This window comes from Myotis yumanensis, unplaced genomic scaffold, assembly GCF_028538775.1.
Source record: "Myotis yumanensis isolate MYYU_CA2020_CCGP unplaced genomic scaffold, mMyoYum1.0.hap1 SCAF_16, whole genome shotgun sequence".
NCBI lineage: Eukaryota > Metazoa > Chordata > Mammalia > Chiroptera > Vespertilionidae > Myotis > Myotis yumanensis.
Window position 1 is genome coordinate 26,546,722 of NW_027223767.1, and position 20,889 is coordinate 26,567,610.

A 20,889-nucleotide genomic window follows, 5' to 3' on the forward strand; every position below is an offset into this window, starting at 1 on the left:
GATGTTCCCCAAGGGTTCCCAGATTGGAGAGGGTGCAGGCTGGGCTCAGGGACATCCCCCTCCCATGCATGAATTTTGTGCACTGGGCCTCTAGTATACTTATAAATCCTTTAAAGACATGGGTAACCTAATTATGAAAACATTACTAGGTTGATTTTTCAATTTATTTTACAGTGATGGTTACTAGTTCCTTCCAAAGCCAGAAGAGAACACAATTTGATAAATCTTTGGTTCACTCGTGAACTTTTAATTGCACAATTTTGAGACACTGGCCTGATCCTAAGAACAGAATAATCTCCTCTTTTGAAGGTACATTAGCTATTTTAAATTATTTTACCTTTATTTAGTGTAGTAACCCCCCCCCCAAAAAAAAAGCAATGAAGAACAAGAAGAGAGGGAGAAAGGGGGAATTGGAAAAAGGAAGGGAGAGAGAGGGAAGAAAGAAGTATAACATGGAAGAGCAAACTGGTAAGGAATGTTTTCCACTGAAGTATAAGGCACATTCCTTTTTTCACCCAGGCATGGCTATCAGAATACTTACTGACTGTTTTGTCAAAATTGGCTGCACTGTTCTCTGAAATCTAAGTATTTTTAATGAGTTCTTTGCCTTACAGAATAGCTGAACTTCACTGTTTAAAATCATAAGCACAATTTCCCATGAAGTTACACTTCTTGTTATTTTTTTCTTCAAGTTTTAACAGCTTTTAACAGGCATAGACCATCTTCTAGCAACTTCCTTTGATCAACAACTTTCTAAAACCTGCTCTCACACTTAAGTTGTTTTTTTTAAAAGTTTCTTTCAGCATCGTGTTATGACCTAAGGCAGCAATGAATTGGTGAACAGAGTCCAAAGCCAAAATAGTTAGCTTGTCTGAACCAGTCTTTGCCCTGAAGAAACAGGGGAAATTGTTCATTTGGCAACTTCTCAAATAAGCCCAGTTGTATTTGGCCTCACCTGTGCAAAGGTTGGGTTGAATGCTTAAAGTCCTGAGGCAGAAAGTTAAGGTCCAATCAGCATAGGATTCCCTGTGGATAGTTGAGGTTGAACATGAACTTGGTTATTGCTGGTGCAGCTGGCATGGGAGCTATCTTGGTTTATGAATTAAGTAACAAAGGCAACTGTAAGGACAGAATAAATGTACTGTTTCTAAAAAGAGCAATGACATGTGATTACTAAAGACATATTCATGATTTTACACTTTCAGAGATTGTGTTTCTTTGTGCATTTATTAAAGAAACACTAAAGTCTCTAATTTTCAGAATAGATATGAGTTCCCACATTTTCTTCTTTAGTGATCTGAACTTTTTGTAGTATTTCAATTTAGTAAATAGCCTAGGATGTCAATCTCATCTTTAGAGGGGGGAAAAAAAAGAAAAAACACACATATATTTTATTTGTCAGTCTCTTCTGTTCTAAAAGGTTACTATAGTAAAATGTTCCTGTGTTTCCACTGCAGAGGGCCACTGGGGACCTCATTGGATTTCCGTATTTTCTGCAATTGGTTGGCTTCATTAGAACTGATGGTAGGGTTCTGGGTTCTGTATGATGAGCCACTATTTTCCGGCTGTTCAGGACCCCATTCAGCATTCTGTAATCAATTGTTTCAAGTGTGCCTGTAGTCACTTAGAAGGGAGATGAGTTTTTAAACACACGTGTTTTTGTGCTATCTATCTCCTTCTGTGATTTCTTCTGTTTTTTAAACTTTTTTTAAGGTTCATTCTTAGTTAGATTTAACATACATATCTAGCAAGAGAATTTAAGCAACATTTATTTAATGCTTATTTTGTATGGATGCACTGGGAAAGCTAGATATACTCTCTACAAGGAGTTCTCGACTAGTAAGAAAAAAAGAAAAATAGAGCAAAACCTTCATTTTCTACAAAGCATTTCAGACCAAGTGCCAGGTAGGTAGTGAGTCATCACAGGCACGATTATATCCCAAAGTAGACATTGCTCCCTATAATTTTCCTTATTTAACTAAAAATAAACAAATACAAATCTCTAAACTTGCATTAGGCAGTTGCTAAGAGAGCACCTTTCAGGGCATATTTTAAACATCTCTGTGTTAGAGCAATATATTAATTTGGCTGACAAACTAGTAAATTTTACCCAAGGAGGAAGTAGTGATAAGGCAGTTGATACTATAAAATTCTTATCTTGGCAGCTTACTATGTGAGAAACACTTTTGGTATTCTTACTTCAATATGGGACTCCTGACATTGTGTTACATGATTTATATTCACAAGCTATTTTAGAATTAAAAACAAGACTTCTCTAGTCCTACCTACCTAATGTATTTACATAAATAAATCACCCTTTTTGAAAATATTATACTTTGATTCATCGTTATCCATGTTAGTTGCCAAAGATTGTGTGTGACCACGGTTTCAAATTAAATTGTGAATTCCCTCACAATTCTTCATTATTGAAGACAGTTGCTTTCTTGATATGATTGCTAGTGATGTCCTGCCAATCTTGGCCATATGCCTCTTATTTATCTTGGCCATATGCCTCTTATTTATCCTCTTACCTCTCCTGCTTTTTCCTCTTCCCTTATCTTGTATTAACTAGTACCTGTCCCCCCGCCCCCACATCATTTTATCAGATCTCTTTATTGCAGTTTCTATCAAATCTTTCATCAATATTTTCATCTATATGCAAATTGCCTTTGTAATTTTCTCAAAGTTTTTAAACAGAAGTGTTTTGTGTTATCAAATCTATCTTCTGTGATTTCTTTTTTCAAACTTTTCTTAAGGTTCATTCTTAGCTATAGTTCAGATACATTTTTAGCTAGTTTTCCTTCCATGTCTGTATCAACTTAGCCCATCTAAGAAATTACTTTATTGGGTGTATGGTATGAGATGAAGGTCAACACTTTCACTTCTTTTCCCCAAATAGTTTGTCGTCGAAGCCACTTATTGTTTTGTGGTATCTCCATTACCATAGATTAAATTCTTACATAATCTAGGGTCTGTTTGGGGCATCAGGTCTTGCCAGTTGTGTTGTCAATAAATATTTATTGGGTGAGTGAATGTTTTATCTAACTCTTCTTTGGCCAGTGCCAACTATTGTAGGTTTATATATGATTTAAATCCTTGAGCCTTGTCCCACCTTCCTCTTTTCTTTCTCCTTGCTCTTGGTGGTGGTTTTCAACATTTGCTTACCAGTTCCCACTGATTATTTTCTTCCAAATCCATTTAAGAATCTTCTTTATTATGTAGGTCTTATTATATCTAGATTCAAATTTAGAACTGTTGGTCAAGTTCCTTCAAAACAAAATCTGATAAAATTGTGATTTAAATTGGATTAAACCTCTAAAGGTTAATATAGAAAGAATAATTTCTGCCTTGAACCCCAAACTTCACATTAATTCTATAAATAGCCTTTGAGCTGTACCAGGTTTTTATGAACAGGGTTTAAATACTGATTATGAAAAGAAATTTCCAATACCATTAATAAACTAGAGACCCAATGCACAAATTCCTGCATGGGTGGGGTCCCTTGGCCTGGCGGCGATCAAGGCCTATGGCGGGGTGGGGCCACGGGAGGTTGGCTGTGGGAGTGCACAGTGAGCATCATAGTGACTGGTTGACCGGTCATTCCAGTCATTCAGTTGTAACCGTCGCTTAGGATTTTATATATATAGATGTCCCTTTTGGTACATTTTTTACCAGAATTAAAGAAGTCAGAAAATAGGTTTTTATTTTATGTCATCCTTCACTAAACTAGAAAATACATGAACAGGGTTAAATATATTGTCAAAGTAGGTTTTAACTAATAAATACTTATATTGTGAATAAGATCATGTGGTAAAATTTACCAGATAGATGCACTTGTGTGTCTGTCTTTGATTTGGGACGTCTGTTTATAAACCAAGATTGAAAATTGTTTCTTTGAATTTCTTTGATGTTCAGAAGCAGAACTCAATTTTGTGCCTTTTGCAGAATGAGGTAGCTGCAGGTGAAGAAGTTGACAGCTCTTGGGAAGGTTAATTAGAGCTAATTATAATTTGATTGACCTCTTTTTCCTCCAAAAAGCTTAACCAAATCTTCCTTTGCAAAGTGGGCACTTTACTTTTTCATACAAACTAAAGATAATCTTTGTTTCTTGGACTTGCAAATATCTATCATTTTTACACATAAATTAAGTGCCACCACATGAATTACTGAATCAGAAATATGGGCGGGGTTGGAAAGGACCTTCAAGATTATATAATTCTTTGAGCATATACTCTATTAAATTATGATGGAAAAATGTAAATTTTAGGGAAATATATACTGGTGTCCATAATTTTTAAATCTTTAAAATTTTTAATCTAAAGAGAAAACAAGAAATAAAATTGTTAAACACGATAAAGTGTAACTACCTGTTTTCAACTTTGGTATTTTTTCCCTTTCATTGGTTTGCCATAATCTCATTTGCTTGATAAATACTACAAAAGGATTTTTGTTGAATTTACATATATAAAAGGAATTTAGTGAAATAATTTGCTTTATTATTATGTGGTGTTATTCATAGCATGCATTATGATTGTTATTACAATTATTTAAATGAAATACAGTTCTATTAATATTCCCATAAACCTTTTAGAGAGAACTTTCCTATGAAAGCTTTGTACCTAATAAAGTTCTCTAGGGCAGTTATTGTAGTCCATGAAAAATAAAATAGTCATTTTCATTGATGTCAACTCAGTTATATCTCATATTTATATTAAGTGGAGCGCGTGTTCATTTTATGTAGGGTTTTAACTCTCAGCCTGCATTCTAACTTGGGTAGGTAAGACACTTTCATTTTAGAAAATTAGGTAGTAAAATATTTATATTTTAATGACAGTTCAAGATAGCAGTAGAAGATACTAAGTAGAATGTGATTATTAATAGACCACAGATATTATAAAAGATAAAAGGAGGGGGAAATCGTTGTAAGCTGAAGTGGTCTGGAAAGATTAGAGAAGGTAAAATGAAGTAGGTTTTGAAGGATAGGTGAGAATTGGATAAAGAAAAAGAGGAAAGTGTGTACCTAGTGGAAAGAATAATGTGCTTGGAAGCATTGTGGAGGTAGGAGAGTTTAATCTGGGGAAATTGTAAGTTAGTGCATTTGGATGTACAAGTCATATAAGAGGGTTGAATATGCAAAGACTGCAGAGACTGGTTTGGAACAAGTAGTGGAGAACCTTGAAGTATGGAAATGGAGGAAGTATTTGTCATGTACCATTTTGTCATGTCCCATGTACTTAGGCTTGTTACCTGAGATGGGATTGAGCAATATTTCAGGAGAATTGGTGCTTCAGAAGTGTGTAGAGTACAGTAGAGTGACGAGCACAGTAGACGGGGGCGGGGATCACTTATATGATTTTCATAGTATCTACGTGTGAGCTGGTAAAGACATGAATCAGTAATGTGGAGGTAAGAATGGAAGTTAAGGGTTGGCTGCAAATATATCATAAATGAAGACTGCACAGTGCTTAGTAACTGGTTAACGAGGAGGTGGAGTCGTGGGCCTGATGTGTGCAGGGGAAAGGAGAAAGCACATTCCAAAGGTCTGTGTAAAGTTCTGTGGATTAATTTTCTCCCCCAAGTGTGTCCATGCTTAAGGGATGAGTTGCAGGTTCGTTTATGAATATCTCCAAATTACTTTGAAATCATCCATTGAGAAGACTCTGATACATATTTTACTAAAACCTATACGTAAGTTAAGGAAACTAGATATAACTTGCTTTAAAACCCTTTTCCTTCAACAGCCCTCTTCCTGTAGTAAACCCTAATCTTTTTCACAAGCTGTAATGGGACCTAGACCAAGAAAGGTTTTCCCGTGAGTGAATGTAGGAAGCTGATAAGAGAAGCAGTCTTTTGAGCTTGGTAGTGTAAGTTACATTCCACTAAAACATATATCTCTTTGAAGTCTCCTTTTTCTCCTGTCAGCCATTGACATTTTGAAAGATTTACTGATTAGCTTAAAAATTACAGAACTTCTAAGGTTAGTGATGCAACCTGCTAGCCTAATTACAAGCGTGCAACTGCCATTAAGGCGCTTTCCTTTACATTAGCCAGCCGTCACAACTCATAACTAGAGAAGAAAAGACTTTACGTGATTGTTGCTGACATTAAAGAAGACGTGCGCATTATGTTTGCAAACAACGTCTCTAAATTTCAGTATTACTAACTGAATGCCTCAGGAAAGTCCTTAATAAGTCATCTAGTCTAGCTCTCTAATCGCATCAGTGATTATGTATATTTTTCAGAATCAGTAAAGAGGAACGGGGGAAAAACTGTTAACAAGAACCATTAGTTTCTTTAACCCTCTTGTGAGAGTTGTTTTGACCCTATAAAGTAATGTTGTTTCCTATGCTACAAATGAACAAACTAAGTCTTAGAGAATTACACCACCAGAATGTGAAAAAATTCCCAGACCTAAGATTCTGACTTAGGTATAGCTCATCTAATGCTCACGTTTTTTTATTCTATATCGTTTTTTATGCCTCGTGGGGAAGAAATGCTATATGGCGGGAAACACACACCATATTATCTTCCTTCTGAGTGCCCACTGCCCTTTGTGTGAGTTTATAATGCCCTTTGTCTCCACACAATCACATAGCTAAGGTCAAAGAATGTGTAGCCTACAAAGATTTTCATTAGTGTGAAATATGTTTTCAAAGAAGAATTTGGGCTGATCTTCCCTGAAGATTCATTGTGAAATTGTGAGGTAGAAAACATCCTTATTTTATGATGGGACAGTATGAGTTGAAAGCATTTCCTCAGTGACACACACACACACACACACACATTAAGTCAGAGATTTGATTTCATAATTCAGTATGAAGTATATTTGCTCATACTCCTTACTATTAAAAAGAGTAATACTTATGCCGATTATGTTGAATTTTTTGATTTACTATTACATCTTACTTTCTCTTTTATTTTCTAACTTCCTAAACTGAATTACTCCTTACCTAATACAAAGTGACTCTGGGAACTGGCTACAGTGTTTACCCTGATGGGATTTCAGGCCCCTGGTGATGTATTGGGAAAATCCTGCCTCAATCGTTACTGCTAGAGGAGGCTTTATAGTTAGTTAGTTATTAGAAGATCGCCCAGGAGGAAAGGAAATAGATTGATGGGATTCTGTATTGCTCAATACAGCACACTGCTACTGTCTGTTCTTTACCGCTTCCTCTAAGAGTCATCATTTCCATGCACTGATCTTCTGAGCAGCCATTCAGTGGGAACTGGGCTAGAACTTTGCCAAGGGGTCACATCTACCAACCTGACAGTTATACCTTTAACGAAAGAACTAGCATGAATTTATTCAGCATCAAAACCTCTGCATCTTTTACCACCCAGCTGCATTTCACACCGTATTACCATCGCTGCGCTATAATGGCTCTATAAATTCATCCAGATTCTTCATTTAATTAACTAGCATTCTTTGAGCAAAAAGAAAAGTGCTGCTTTTTAAAATTTATTTATTTTTAAATCTTTATTGTTGAAAGCGTTACATATGTCCCCTCCCCCCCATTGACCCCTTATAGCCCTCCCCCACCCCAGGCCTCCACCACTCTATTGTCTGAGTCCATGGGTTATGCATATATGCATACAAGTTCTTGGTTGATCTCTTCCCACCCACCCCCCGCCTTCCCTCTGAGATTCCACAGTCTGTTCTATGCTTCTGTCTCTGAATCTATTTTATTCAACAGTTTATTTTGTTCATAATTTCCACATCTGAGTGAGGTCATGTGATACTTGTCTTTCTCTGTCTGGCTTGTTTCGCTTAGCATACAGTGCTGTTTTATAAAGGAATAAAAGCTGCATGAAGTGAATATGGAGCCAGATCATCAAATTACTTACTCTTCACTGCAGCTTTGGAGAATGCTGTCCTCCTCTTTCTCTTCAGTGAAATAGATATTTTTCTAGCTTGATTGAATGGAAAATGAGGGACGATATAACCACCTCAAAGGTTTCTGAGTAGATTGTAATGGCCACATCCTAAGTTCATGTAGAATTGGGCATTGATGATACTGTCATCTGCAAGTGATTTTTGGAGAGGTAGCGTGGCACAGTAGCTGAGAGCATGAACTTTGTAACTAGGCTGCCTGGGTTCAGATCCTGGTTCAGCCACTTACTAGGTTTGTGATTCTGAGCAAGTCACTTGACTTTTCTGTGCTTCAATTTCCTGTCCATTAAATGAAGATAATAATTGTTATACCTCACACAGCAGCATGCAGATTAACTGAGTTGATCCTTGTGAAACGTAGAGTAGTGCTAGCCATTGCCCTCAGCTATTACCGCCTGTACGCACGGCACAGTGTGACGTGAAGTTAACTGAGCTATGACACTGGTGACTCCTGATCACCTGGGCTGAACTAACTAGATGTGACCGACATGGCTAGGTAAACATCCTTTTCTTTCCCCAGACATTTCTTTTTAAAAGTACTCTTTTATTATAACACAATTACTTTACAAAATAAGAAAATAAAGTTCTGTGAGTCAAGAGTATAGTAGGCGGTATGTTGGCCACATCTCTCCATCCTGCACCCTGCTGCCATCTTTAGCTTCCAGAGCACTGTGTTCTCGTCTCACTTTCTGCTCAGAAGGTGTCAAGACTTCCCCAGATAGAAGTTCTTTGGAGAGCGCCAAGATGGCGGCTGAGTAGGTGGGTGTTACACTCACCTCCTCCCAGGACCAAACCAGAATTACAGCTAAAATATCGAGCAATCAACCTGAATAACCAACTGAAGATGAGCTGGAGAGATCTTCTAACCAAGGATTTATAGGAACCACATCGAGACTGGTAGGAAAAGGGCTGGCCCCCCTCCCACTGGTGGCAGCTGAGATTCCAGAGGGATATTGCATCTGCAGAGGCTCCCCCTGAGGGGCGTGGAGTCTCAATCCCAAGCCAGGCTCCCTAGCCCAGAGCACTAGAGCCAGGAAAAGGCACTCACAAAACATCTGGCTGTGAAAATCAGAGATTCTGTCTACCAGGGAGAGACAGGAGTCTAAGAGACACAGGTGCCCTCTTAAAGGGCCAATGAGGGTAGAGTAGACTAGAGTTGTATGAAGAGAGACTGGGGCTTGTGACTCTGGGGAGAGAGCTGAAGGAGCAGCCACCAGGTTCCCTGAGCCCAGCTCCTCTCCCACATTGCAGATGCCATCTTTCTTGGATGGAGCATTCCCCTCTCTGCAGCATCAGCCTGGTGGAAAGCAGTAGCCCCACCCACTGGACTCCCTGCAGAACTTGCACCTTGCTGAGGAGTCAGCTGCCTGGGCCAGGGTACAGAGATCTGGCAGACTCCGGAGGGGGGGGGGGGGTCAAGGGGCGTGGAAAGAGGGGTGTCAGTGTCTGAGTTTTGTGCATCATAGGGGTACCAGAAGGAGAAGAGAGAGAGCAAGGGATGGAGAACCTATTTGAAGAAATAATGACTGAAAACTTCCCTAATCTGGTGAAGGAAAAAAACATGCAAGTTCAGCAAGTGTAGAGTCAAATCATGATGAACCCAAAGAGGCTCACACTGAGACGCACCATAATTAAAATTTCAAAGGTTAAAGACAAAGACAGAGTCTTAAAAGCAGCAAGAGAAAAACAAATGCTTATCTACAAGGGAGCTCCCATAAGACTGTCAGATGATTTCTCAACAGAAACACTACAGGCCAGAAGGGAATGGCATGAAGTATTTAAGGTGATGAAAAGGAGCTATAATCAAAACTACTTGACCCAGCAAGGCTATCATTTAAAATTGAAGGAGAAATAAAGAGCTTCCCAGACAAGAAAAAGCTAAATGAGTTTGTTAACCACCAAACCAGCATTATAGGAAACCAGAGGCCCAATGCATAAAATGCGTGCAAGAGTAGACCTTCCTTCCCTCTGGCATCCAAGACCCAGGCTTCCCTCCAACACCCGGGACCTGGGCTTCCCTCTGGCCACCAGCAGGCACTTGGGACCCAGGCTTCCCTCGCAGCCCCGGCTTTGTCTGGTCTAATTAGCATATTACGCTTTTATTATTATAGATGTTAAAGCACCTTCTTTTAGAAGAAGAAGAAAAACAAAAACAGAGGAGCATAGTTAAAAGAATAAAATGGCAATAAATACATACCTATCTGTAATCACTATAAATGTAAATGAATTAAATGCTCCAATCAGAAGGAGAAAATAAGACCCATATATATGCTGTCTACAAGAGACCCACCTCAGATCAAAAGATGTACAGACTGAAAGTAAAGGGATGGGAAAAGGTATTTCATGCAAGGCATGATCCAGTCTCTGGGCCTTTGTACAAACTGTTCCCTCTGCCCAGAAAGCTCCCCCTTGGGAAATCTTCATGGCTCCATTCTTCCTGCAGATCTCTCATCAGATGTCTTCTCAATGAGATCTTCACTGGTAATCTCTATTTACTATCTCCCCAAACTCGAGTGTAAATTCTGAGGGGCAGAAGAGAGGATTGTCTATTTTATTCAGTGCTCTATCCTCAGTACCTAAAACAGAACTTGACTTGAAGTAAGTACTTAATAAATAGTTTTGAATGTATGAATGAAAATTTGATCCTTAAAAACGTATCCATATTCCCAACCCTCCCCTCACTTCAGTCGTATTTAGACTCAAACAAAATCAGCATCCTGTAATATAATAGCTCCAAGAGCATTAAAGTAGTCATGGCAATTGGAGCAGAAAAAATTCCATTGCAGAGGAAAGAGATTTCTGCGTCAAGTAAAGAAAAAGAAATGGTTTACAGTATAGGACCCGCCATGTTAAATTAGAATGATGTCCTGGGGCGGACTGTCATGGACCCAGCACCAAGGCATATTTTGAGAGAGCAAGTGGTTGGCCACCCCATCCTCTTCCTAGGTGGAGAATGGCGCAAATCCATAGTGTTGTTTGTTTTTGCTTTTAGTTTTTATCATCCAGTGGCAGAGTAAAATGGTGAACCGAGCATTAAGGTTGGAGTCAGGCAGACGGGGTTTAAATTCTGGCTTTCCTCTGTGTCCTTGGATTATATAACCTCCTTGAGCCTCTGATTGATTATGTATAAAATGATTTTTTAAATAAGTTCTTTCTCCCAGTAGTGTTATAAAAGTCAAGTGAGAGAAGACCCATGAATCACCAGAGACATAACATGTTTAATAAATGTCTTGTGAGCATTGCATCCTATCAAAATAACTATATATTTTGCTACTGAATTCTACCTTTTGGCTTAAATCGAAAAAAGAAATGTAGCCGTTAGACTAGGAGTAGGCTTTGGCTCCTGGGGCATGAACCCCAATAAGCCCCACACACTATAAACCTCTCAGCAGTATCTGATGAAGCTCCAAGGACCTTCCCAGAAGGAGCCTCACCACATACTGGAGTTTTCTGGAAGCTTACTCTTGTTATCTTTTGAACCCGTTCTTAGTCTCCTACTTGTCATTTTCAGTTCTCCTCTGCTTTCCTTACTTTCAAAACGTTATGCTACGTGTGCGAGGTTGGGGATCCCATACTGAAAATCATCTCAGAAGCCAACAAAGGAAAAGCAAGATCAGGCAGCTACTCTGCATCATAAAATAGCATGAATATTAATTTTCAAATTGAGATGCGGGGACCATGTGCATATTAAGTTTTAGAATTATAACTTCCAGAGAGAGGAAATATTTTGTTTTAAACCACTGAACTAATTTTGCATGTGTGTGTGTTATTTTTTTTTTTCCAATGACATCCATGTTGAAACCCTTAGGAAGCCAAAGCGGTCATTGAAGAAACCAGAGCCCTGCGCAGTCGGATTCACCTGGCCGAAGCCGCGCAGAGGCAGGCGCGCAGCATGGAAACGGACTACGAAGAAGTGATCCGGCTGCTGGAGGCCGAGATCGCGGAACTGAAGGCTCAGCTTGCTGATTATTCTGACCAAAATAAAGTAAGCAAAGCAGTCCCCTCTTCTGGTTACCATGGTTCCCTTGCCGTAGTCATGTATCCTGTTTTCATTTTCTTTTCGTCTGCACTTCTAAACTAGGTCAGTGTTTGTCTTCTGTTATTCAGCCACGGGGTGATGTGTCGTGATGGGGCAGCGTGAATGTTGTCAGCCTGCCCTTATTCAGATAGCTTCCTTTGTTCAGGTGGTTGGTCAACATTGTACATGCAGCTCAGGCATTAAATCCTGGAATTATTGAACATTTAATTGATTATATTGTTTTTATTCCTTTGTTTCAAAACTTGCTAATTTGTCTTGTGAGGATGGGAGGAGAAAGTCTAGTGGTGGGTTTTGTTTTTTTTGATTAAGGCACCGGATAAGTGTGAAAGTTAAGCAATTTTGCCTAAGGCCCAAGATAGTTAACAGAAAAAACTGCGTTTGAATTTAGTAACCACTTTCCTGAATTTAGTGTTAACCATTTTCTTGATAATTTTACAGCCTATGTATGTATATATCCCTTTAAATTGCTGTTGAGTTTTGTCTATCAATTTTACATAAATAGGAAATACATTGTATTTGTTATTCTGCCTTGCTTTTTTCACTCAACATGTTTTTGCGATTCATCTGTTTAAAGATTATAGCAAGTTGGTCTTTTCATTGCTTTGCTTGTACACCATTGAATGGATACACAACAGTGTATTTATCCATTCTGTATTTGATGTACCGCCCAATTGTTTCTGTTTTCTCCTATTATGAATAATGTTACCAAAAACATTCTTGTGCAGATATCGATACAAATATAGATATGTAGATATGGATATAGTTATAGATATCCTGCTCTTCATGTGTAACAGAATGACTAGGTTGAATGATGAGTGTACAATCAACTTTACTAGGTGATGTCCAATTGTGTTTAAAAGCGTTTGAACCAGTTTTTACTCCCACCGGTTGAATGGGAATTACCGTTTACTCCACATCCCTGCTGACACTTTGTTTTCCTTTGCTTTTAATTTTTATCAGTCTGTCAGGTGTGATAATTAATCATAGTGGGTTAATTTGCATTTCCCTGGTTACTAATGACTTTAAGCTACTGATGTATGTGCTGGGATCAACTGGCACTGGCTCAGGAGAGCTGATTGTGTACATCTCTTCTCAATTCCATGGTTAGTGACATCAGGTTGGTGACTTGAACACAGCCATGTCGGAGTTGTTTATACCCCCAAATGCTATAACCCAGGGCTTTGCCCACAGCCCTACGTAGCCAGTGGAGCATATACTTATGTATTTATTAAGCTTTTGTGTTCTTATGTGAAATGGCTCTTCATATCTTCTAGCCATTTTTCCACTTAATTGTCTTTTTCATATTGACATGTAATGATATGTTCTGATCACTAGACCTATGATGTCTTATCCTATACTAGAGGCCCAGTGCAAGAAAACTCATGCACTTGGGGGCGGGGGTCCCTCAGCCCCACCTGCACCTTCTCGCAGTCTGGGAGCCCTTGGGGGATGTCCGACTGCCGGCTTAGGCCTGCTCCCCCAAGGGCTCCCAGACTGCAAGAGGCACAGGCTAGGCTGAGGGACCCTCTCTCTCCTCTTCCCCTACCCCCCAGTGCACAAATGTCATGCACTGGGCCTCCAATATTTTATAAAATCTTCTGGATTTATGGTTGCTTTTATACCCTTTGGTGAATGAACAGGTGTTCTTAATTTTCATGTAATTAAATTTACCAGTCTTCCCCTCATGTGTCTTTTTAGACGTCCTTCCACTCCCAAAGATATAAAGATCTTTCTTTATATTTGCCTCTAAAAGTTTTGAAGTTTGACCCTTCTGTATTTGGTTTTATGGCATTGTAAGAGGTTGGGATCCATTTTATTCTTTCCTCTAAATGAATAACCAACTATGCCAGCACCATTTACTCAAAAGCCTCTTCTTTCCTAACTGACCTACAACATCAGCTCTGTCATATATAAAGATTTTGCGTGTGTGGATCTTTTGGAGGGTTCTCTATTCTCTTTTATTGGTCTTTTTCTATATTCCTGTGCAAATAATACACTGTGTTTATTACTAGATCTTTTACAGTAAATCTTGATATCTACTCACCCTTCCTAGTTTTTTTTTTTTTAAGTGTGTTGGCTACATGACCCTTTGATCTTTTATGTGTAGGCCCAATTTATAAATGCTACCAAAAAAAATTAGCCTTTTTACTGAAAATGCATTAAGTATGTAGAGTAATTTGGGAATAATGTACATAGTTATGACTGAGTCACAGAAAGGTTAATTGCATTGTGGCCAGAGAATCTAGCCTGAAGAATAACAACACAAAGTGTTGATGGTTGTCTTAGGACTTACTATATGGACAGTGTTTACAAATGTTCAAAGAAAGCTTGAAAAACATTCTGCCGTTGTTTGATGTAGTTGTTTTATTTTAGACCAGTAGATCAGAGTCATTAATTGTGGAGTTCAATTGTCCTCTAGTCATATTCATTTTTCAGGGAAGTGTGTGAAAATCACACACACAGGAGCTTGTGATTAATGTTCTCTGTATATTTTGATGTAATGCTTTTAGTTACATACAAGGTTGAAATTATGTTATCATCTTTTTATGAAAATGTTGTGATTCTTTAATCTAGTAATCTTCTCTTCCCCTTAGTGCTTGTTTTTGATTGATGTTAAAATAGTTACATTGACTTTCTTTTGATTAGTGTTTACCTATGTATTTTTTCCATCCTTTTACTTTCAACTTATCAATGTCCCTGTATTTTAATTGTGTATATGGTAAATAACATGTAGCTGAATCCCTCCCCCACGTTTTAATAATTTTTTACCTTTAATTGGAAATATTGTTTCAATTACACTCTTTCATTTGCTAATGCACTTAGCTTCATTTCCATCCTCTTAATTTGTGCATTTTAATTGACGCGTGTTCTCTTCTTGTTTTTCATTTGTAGTCTTCTTATCCCCCTCCCCTTTCCCTCTCTCTTTCCTTCTTCCTCCTCCCTTTTTCTTTTTTTTTTTTTTTTTTTGAATTGGTTCAGATTTCTCCTGTGTTCTCCAACTCCTATTCCATGTTTCCATCTGCTGGTTCACAAGATATATACTCTTTTTCTAATTTTTAATGATTAGTTAAGAAATTTTAACATTCTATTTTAACTTAAATTATATACAACTAATCACTAGCTTTCCCCTTCTTCTAAAAGTACTTTAGAACAAATTCAATCACCTCTTCCTACTTCATTTCTATTTTTGTCACTATTTTAGTTCTTTTTTGACTTTTAACACCATAACTTAAACATGACTGCAATGTATTTTGTGCAGTCAACCTTTGTTTAGGTAGACCGCCATGCTTACCATTTTCTATGTACAACAGTCTTTCTTTTTTCTCAGACCTTCTTGCTAGAATTATTTTCTTTCTTTCTGAAGTGCTTTTAGAAATTTGTCCAGTGAGGATTTATTGGTAATAAACTCTCTCCATTTTTGTTTGCCTGGAAACATCTTTATTGAACTCTTGTTCTTGAAATACATTTTTGTTACATTTAGAATTGGGTTGCATTTAGCACTTACTTTTTTCAGTGTTTTTACTCCATTGTTACAGTAATCATTAACCAGTCATTTGTTTGAAATCTATTGTTTCTTTGTAGATGATTTTAAGATCTCTTTATCGTCAGTGTTCAGCAGTTTGACTTTGAAGAGTCATGTGTTGACTTAATTGTTTAGATTCATTGAGCTTCCTGAAGAAAAATGCCCTTTGCCATTTTTTTTAAACCATAAAGTGTTATCCTCAGCTATTTTTCTTTCATTCTTTTTGGTTTTCCTTATGTAATTCAGATTGGATGTATGCAAGATCTTCTTTTCTCCTTACCTCTTTCTTTTATGTTTTTTATTTTTATCTTTCTGCTTCAATATAAGGACCTTCTTTACCTCTGCCTTCCAGCTAACCCATTCTCTTCTCAACTGTGTCTAATTGGATAGTAAGCCCATAAATTGAGCTTCTAATTTAATTATGATTACATTTTTATTTTTTAAGATTGATTTTTTATATCATTGAATCTATTTTGATAGTTTCTTAATCCTTTATTTTGCTTTCAATTCCTTCTTAAGTTTTAAAACATAATAAGTATTACTTTACATTCTATATCTGATCACTCCAGTGTCTGTGTTCTTTATAGGTCTTACCTTATAATTTGTTTTCTTCAATGAACTTTTCATTTGTGATAGCTTATTTCTGAGGTCAGGTTCTTTTGGATACAATGTATGTGAGAATTACTTAAGATTTCAGTGTAGAAAATACCCCTGCAGAGAAGTTTTGTGTTTTCTTCTACCGGCTTGGGACCAATTTAAACTAAATTTTCAGCTTATGAATTTACAGATTACACACGCAGTATAAATTCTGACCTTAAGCCTGCTTGTGGTTAGCACTTATTCAGGGGATACTTTTTAAAATCTGCTCCCCAGAGCCAAAGTCAAAACTCTCTTCACCTTGAGTTTGTTTCTTCCTAGTTCACCCATTAGAGTTCTCCCAGCTGCCATATGTGCCTGATGAAACCCCAAGCAAGCTGTAGGCCGCCAGAGCTCAGCATGTGCCCTCCGAGCACATTAGGCTGCAGTCACTCTTACTCCAGCGTTCACTCAGCACTGCTGCTGCTTGTTCTCGTGGAACGCCTGCCCTGCCCACGGAATCCCTTACCTCCCTGCCAGCTCAGCTTCATATTGGATTGTGTAATATTAAACATAGGCGTATATCTTCAGGATTTTTAGTTTTGCCGCACTGGTAGGGTTTTCTGTCAGCATCTGGTAAGCCATGTTGCAAAACAAAACAAAACAACACTGTAAACTAATTTAAATGTAATTCATTATAGGAAGTAATAAAGTTATATGAAGCTTATCTCATCAAATTTGCAGCACCCGTGTGCAGTTTAACTGTTAAATGGGCCATTGTTTTTAAGTGCTGCCCCAAATCGGCAGGCCTACATAATAAAGAGAAAATAAATGATACGGCAGTGTCAGGTGCTAGTCCACACAAGCTAAGGCAGGCGCCTCTCCTGTGGAATGGAAGAAGGGCATATAGACGACCTTTTCTGCTCTCTCCACCCAGGGAAGTGTTCAGGAGTTAAGAAAGAGAATCACGGTGCTTGACTGCCAATTGCGAAAATCGGAAGTGGCTCGAAAAACTTTCGAGGCATCCACTGAAAAGCTGCTTCATTTTGTAGAGGTAAATTTTCCTATTACGTTACTTTATGTCCATTTTTAAGAAATGGATAGGCAGCTAAGCTATATAGATAAATATCAATGTTCAGTGACTAGTGAAACAGTCTCTGTGGTCAAAACAGCAATACTAACTTAGAGTCAGATTTAAATTGCCTAGATAATGAAAAGACCAGCTAACATACAGGTTGTTAAGAGACATTATTAAGACAGGGTAACATGATCCCAAATGCATTCTGTGTGTTAATGAATACTTTCCTAAGAAAACTCTTGATATTCTATAAACATTATTTGATAAATATTTACTAGTTATAAAGAAATGTTTGATGGTTGTATTTCTGAGTAGAATTACATGTTATTGTAATTGATCCCCTCCACCACCACCACAAAACAGAAATACCTTTTAAAAAATATTTTTTTTTTATTGATTTCAGAGAGGAAGGGAGAGGGAGAGAGAGAAACATCAAGTGATGACAGAGAACCATTGATCAGCTGCTTCCTGCTCACCCCCTATTGGGGATCGAGCCCGAAACCCGGGCATGTGCCCTTGTTCAGAATCAAACCCGGGACCCTTCAGTCCACAGGCCGGTGTTCTATCCACTGAGCCAAACCAGCTAGGGCAGAAGTACCCTTTTAATCAACTGAGGCGGGGGGGGGGGGGGGGGGGGCGGTGGAGCATGAAGGAAGAGGTGATAAATATTAATTAAGCAAGAAAAGACATTTTTTAAAACGATCAAACAGATCTTCACTATTTTGTTTGTTGACAGGCTATTCAAGAAGTATTTTCTGATAATTGTGCTCCTTTATCAACTTTAAGGTAAGAATAGTTGAGTGCCTCCTACAGGTATGGCCCCTGATTACATTTTCATCTGGTAATTGGGACTAAAATACAAGTCTCTTAGGTTTAAGATGCTATGTAACTCCTATCCGATACTGTTCTTTAATGTCTTGTGGAAATAGACACAAGGATATGTCATTGTTGACCTCATCTCTGTGAAAGAAATTCCCGGAGATATTTAGCAAATCATTGTAACCTCATACTCTAAAATTGAATTGTGTAAAGAAATTAAGCATCCTGTGTATGAATAAAACTCACTACCCTAGTCACTGCTAAAGGTAACTCTCTGTCTAGCATATTAGTTGTTATGACAAACAGAAGTTTATCAGACATGCCCATGCTATCCATTTCTTGCATTTTCAGCATTCAATAAACATAAATTAAAAATACATATTTGGAGAATACACCTTGATTTTGTTATTATTTATAGTTGGTTTCTGATATAAAGTTTCTTACTAGGAGCTACAATCATACTAATAACATTTATTTTTTTCAAACTGCAAGTTTATGGTCATTTAGATACATGATACAAAAGAAAGATTTCTGTTGGTGCATTTTCTAAGCAATTTTTCTCTCTCATCTTATAGTAGCTGACACTAACATTCAACTTCTAGCAGTGTATGCTTACAGAAACATAGGAAAATTTTACCTTATGCTATGAAAAAAGCAGTTTATTAAGTGAAGATAATTCACTGTATTCTTATTATATTTTAGGTTTCCACAGCATTTTTTTTTAATTTAGAAGAAATCCAATAATAGTACACTTTTAAACTCATTTTATTGTAATGTTTTATTTCTTCTAATGAAGGAATTTGACATTTTTAATTGTTATCCATGCTGCTTATGATGTAAGATAATTATGTGAATTCCATGATAATTATTTTTAGTAAGGATGTTAAAATACTCAGCAATCAGATTCCCCTTGTCGGTGTGCCCCCTACCGCACCCCCAAGGTCTCATTGTGACCCTGAACAATAATTCAGTCTGCCCTTGCCTTAATCTAGTTCATGAAAAAAAGATAAATTTTAAAAGTGACATTAAACAAAGTTTCACCATGTCTTGGAAAGTTAAACACTAGCAAAATTTGGTTCAGTCTTTTTTTTTTTTTTCCTTATGGGAGCTCTAAGGGGAGGATCTCAATAGAATATTCATCAGCTTTTTGTTTTTAAGGAATTTTAAAAATTAATTTTAGAGGATATATATATATATATAGAGAGAGAGAGAGAGAGAGAGAGAGAGAGAAACATCAATGATGAGAGAGAATCAGTATGGATCAGCTGCCTCCTGCATGTCCCCTACTGGGGATTGAGCCCACAACCCAGGCATGTGCCCTGACTGGGAATTGAACCATTACTTCCTGGTTCATAGGTCATTGCTCAACCACAGGAGCCACACCAGCTGGGTCAGTCTTTTTAATATACTGTATCTTCCTAGTGGATATTTGTCTTGGTCATTCAACACAAAATAATGGTTATTTATTTGAATTTAATAATTGATGCTTTAATTTTTCCTTGTTAATTAATCCCATTATGCTTAGCATAATGACTTTTTGCAGTAAACAAACCCTTGCATTTTTAATTATATCTAAATGCATTTATTTCAGGTGACATTTGCATTTTTTAAAGTAACAGAAGTGCTCTAGGCTGTTAGGTTTAGGAGAAACAAATGGAAGTGCTTAAGAGATAATTTCACTAATAAATATACATATTGAAGTTATAGTTAATATTACAAGAAGTAATAGTAGATGCATGTTTAATAAATTTATGTTTATGAGCTTAACTTGAATTTTTACAAAATGAAATAAAAGGCTACATCATGTTAGCATAAGATAAGCACTCACTGAAAAAGCCCAACAAATGACTTAGGAGATGGGCCATCCTTCTATTCCTTTTTTTTAAATATGCCTATTTATTACACAGTCAAGAACTGAAAACAGAAGTAATGCTTCCTGTGAATGACTTCATTTATGGCTATAAGAAGACAATGTTCCCAGATGTAGAAATATTTCTGTACAAATTTATAACTAATACGAATTCAGATTTAGCAAAGATAGATGTTATTTATTGTGTGATGACTTCAACTTCTGTTTTATTGCCCTCACAGTGAAAGAAGAGCCCTGTTAGCCTCTCAGACTTCCCTGACATCGCTGGGAAGGAATGGCCGGAGCATCCCAGCGTTGCTGGCCCTGGAGTCTAAGGAACTCGTTAAATCCGTTCGTGCCATACTTGATATGGACTGTAAGTTTTCAGAGTTTTTACACTTTTTAAAAATAATTGATTTAACAAAACAAAAGAAAATTTCAAATTTGACAGTTTGACTGTGTTAGTTTGGCGACAGTAAAATTGATAGCCAAGTGATAAAAATCTTAATGCACTGATTGTAGGGGGAGAATATTTGTTTTATTTAAACTGCCCAGAATGGCTTCCAACAGAAGGTAGCTGATTAAGATGTATCTTTACTTCCATCCAAAGTCTCTTTGATATGGAAGAATAAGCATAAAAATAAGTCCTCAACTGCACTGGAAGCCTGGAAGGATGGAGTCAACATGGAGGAATTTTTTAACAATATCAATAGATGGACCCCTGGCTGGTGTTGCTCAGTTGGTTGGAGTACCATTTTGTACACCAAAAGGTCGTGGGTTCTTTTTCCGGTCAGGGCACGTGCCTCTCCCTTTATCCTGGGCCAAAAATAAATAAATAAAAATTAATTAATTTAAAAATATATGTAGACATCAGATGGAGTAAGATGGAAGGTACAGCCCAGCTGAGTCTAAGACCCCAAAACACAATCAATGTCGCCTTGACTGGTTTGGCTCAGTGGATAGAGCGTCGGCCTTCGGACTGAAGGGTCCCAGGTTCGATTCCGGTCAGGGGCATGTGCCTTGGTTGTGGGCACATCCCCAGGAGGGGGTTGTGCAGGAGGCAGCTGATCGATGTTTCTCTCTCATTGATGTTTCTGACTCTCTATCCCTCTCC

General features: G+C 37.6%; 1 protein-coding gene across 1 annotated transcript in view; it reads left to right on the plus strand.

The window, feature by feature from the left end:
- STXBP4 (syntaxin binding protein 4) overlaps nucleotides 1-20,889 on the plus strand; it is a 120,713-nt gene that overhangs the window by 45,586 nt on the left and 54,238 nt on the right. The window contains exons 13-16 of the mRNA XM_070394070.1: nucleotides 11,700-11,876; nucleotides 16,967-17,083; nucleotides 17,844-17,893; nucleotides 20,018-20,151. Of these exons, the coding sequence (XP_070250171.1) occupies nucleotides 11,700-11,876; nucleotides 16,967-17,083; nucleotides 17,844-17,893; nucleotides 20,018-20,151 (478 nt within the window). The remainder of the gene's footprint in view (nucleotides 1-11,699; nucleotides 11,877-16,966; nucleotides 17,084-17,843; nucleotides 17,894-20,017; nucleotides 20,152-20,889) is intronic.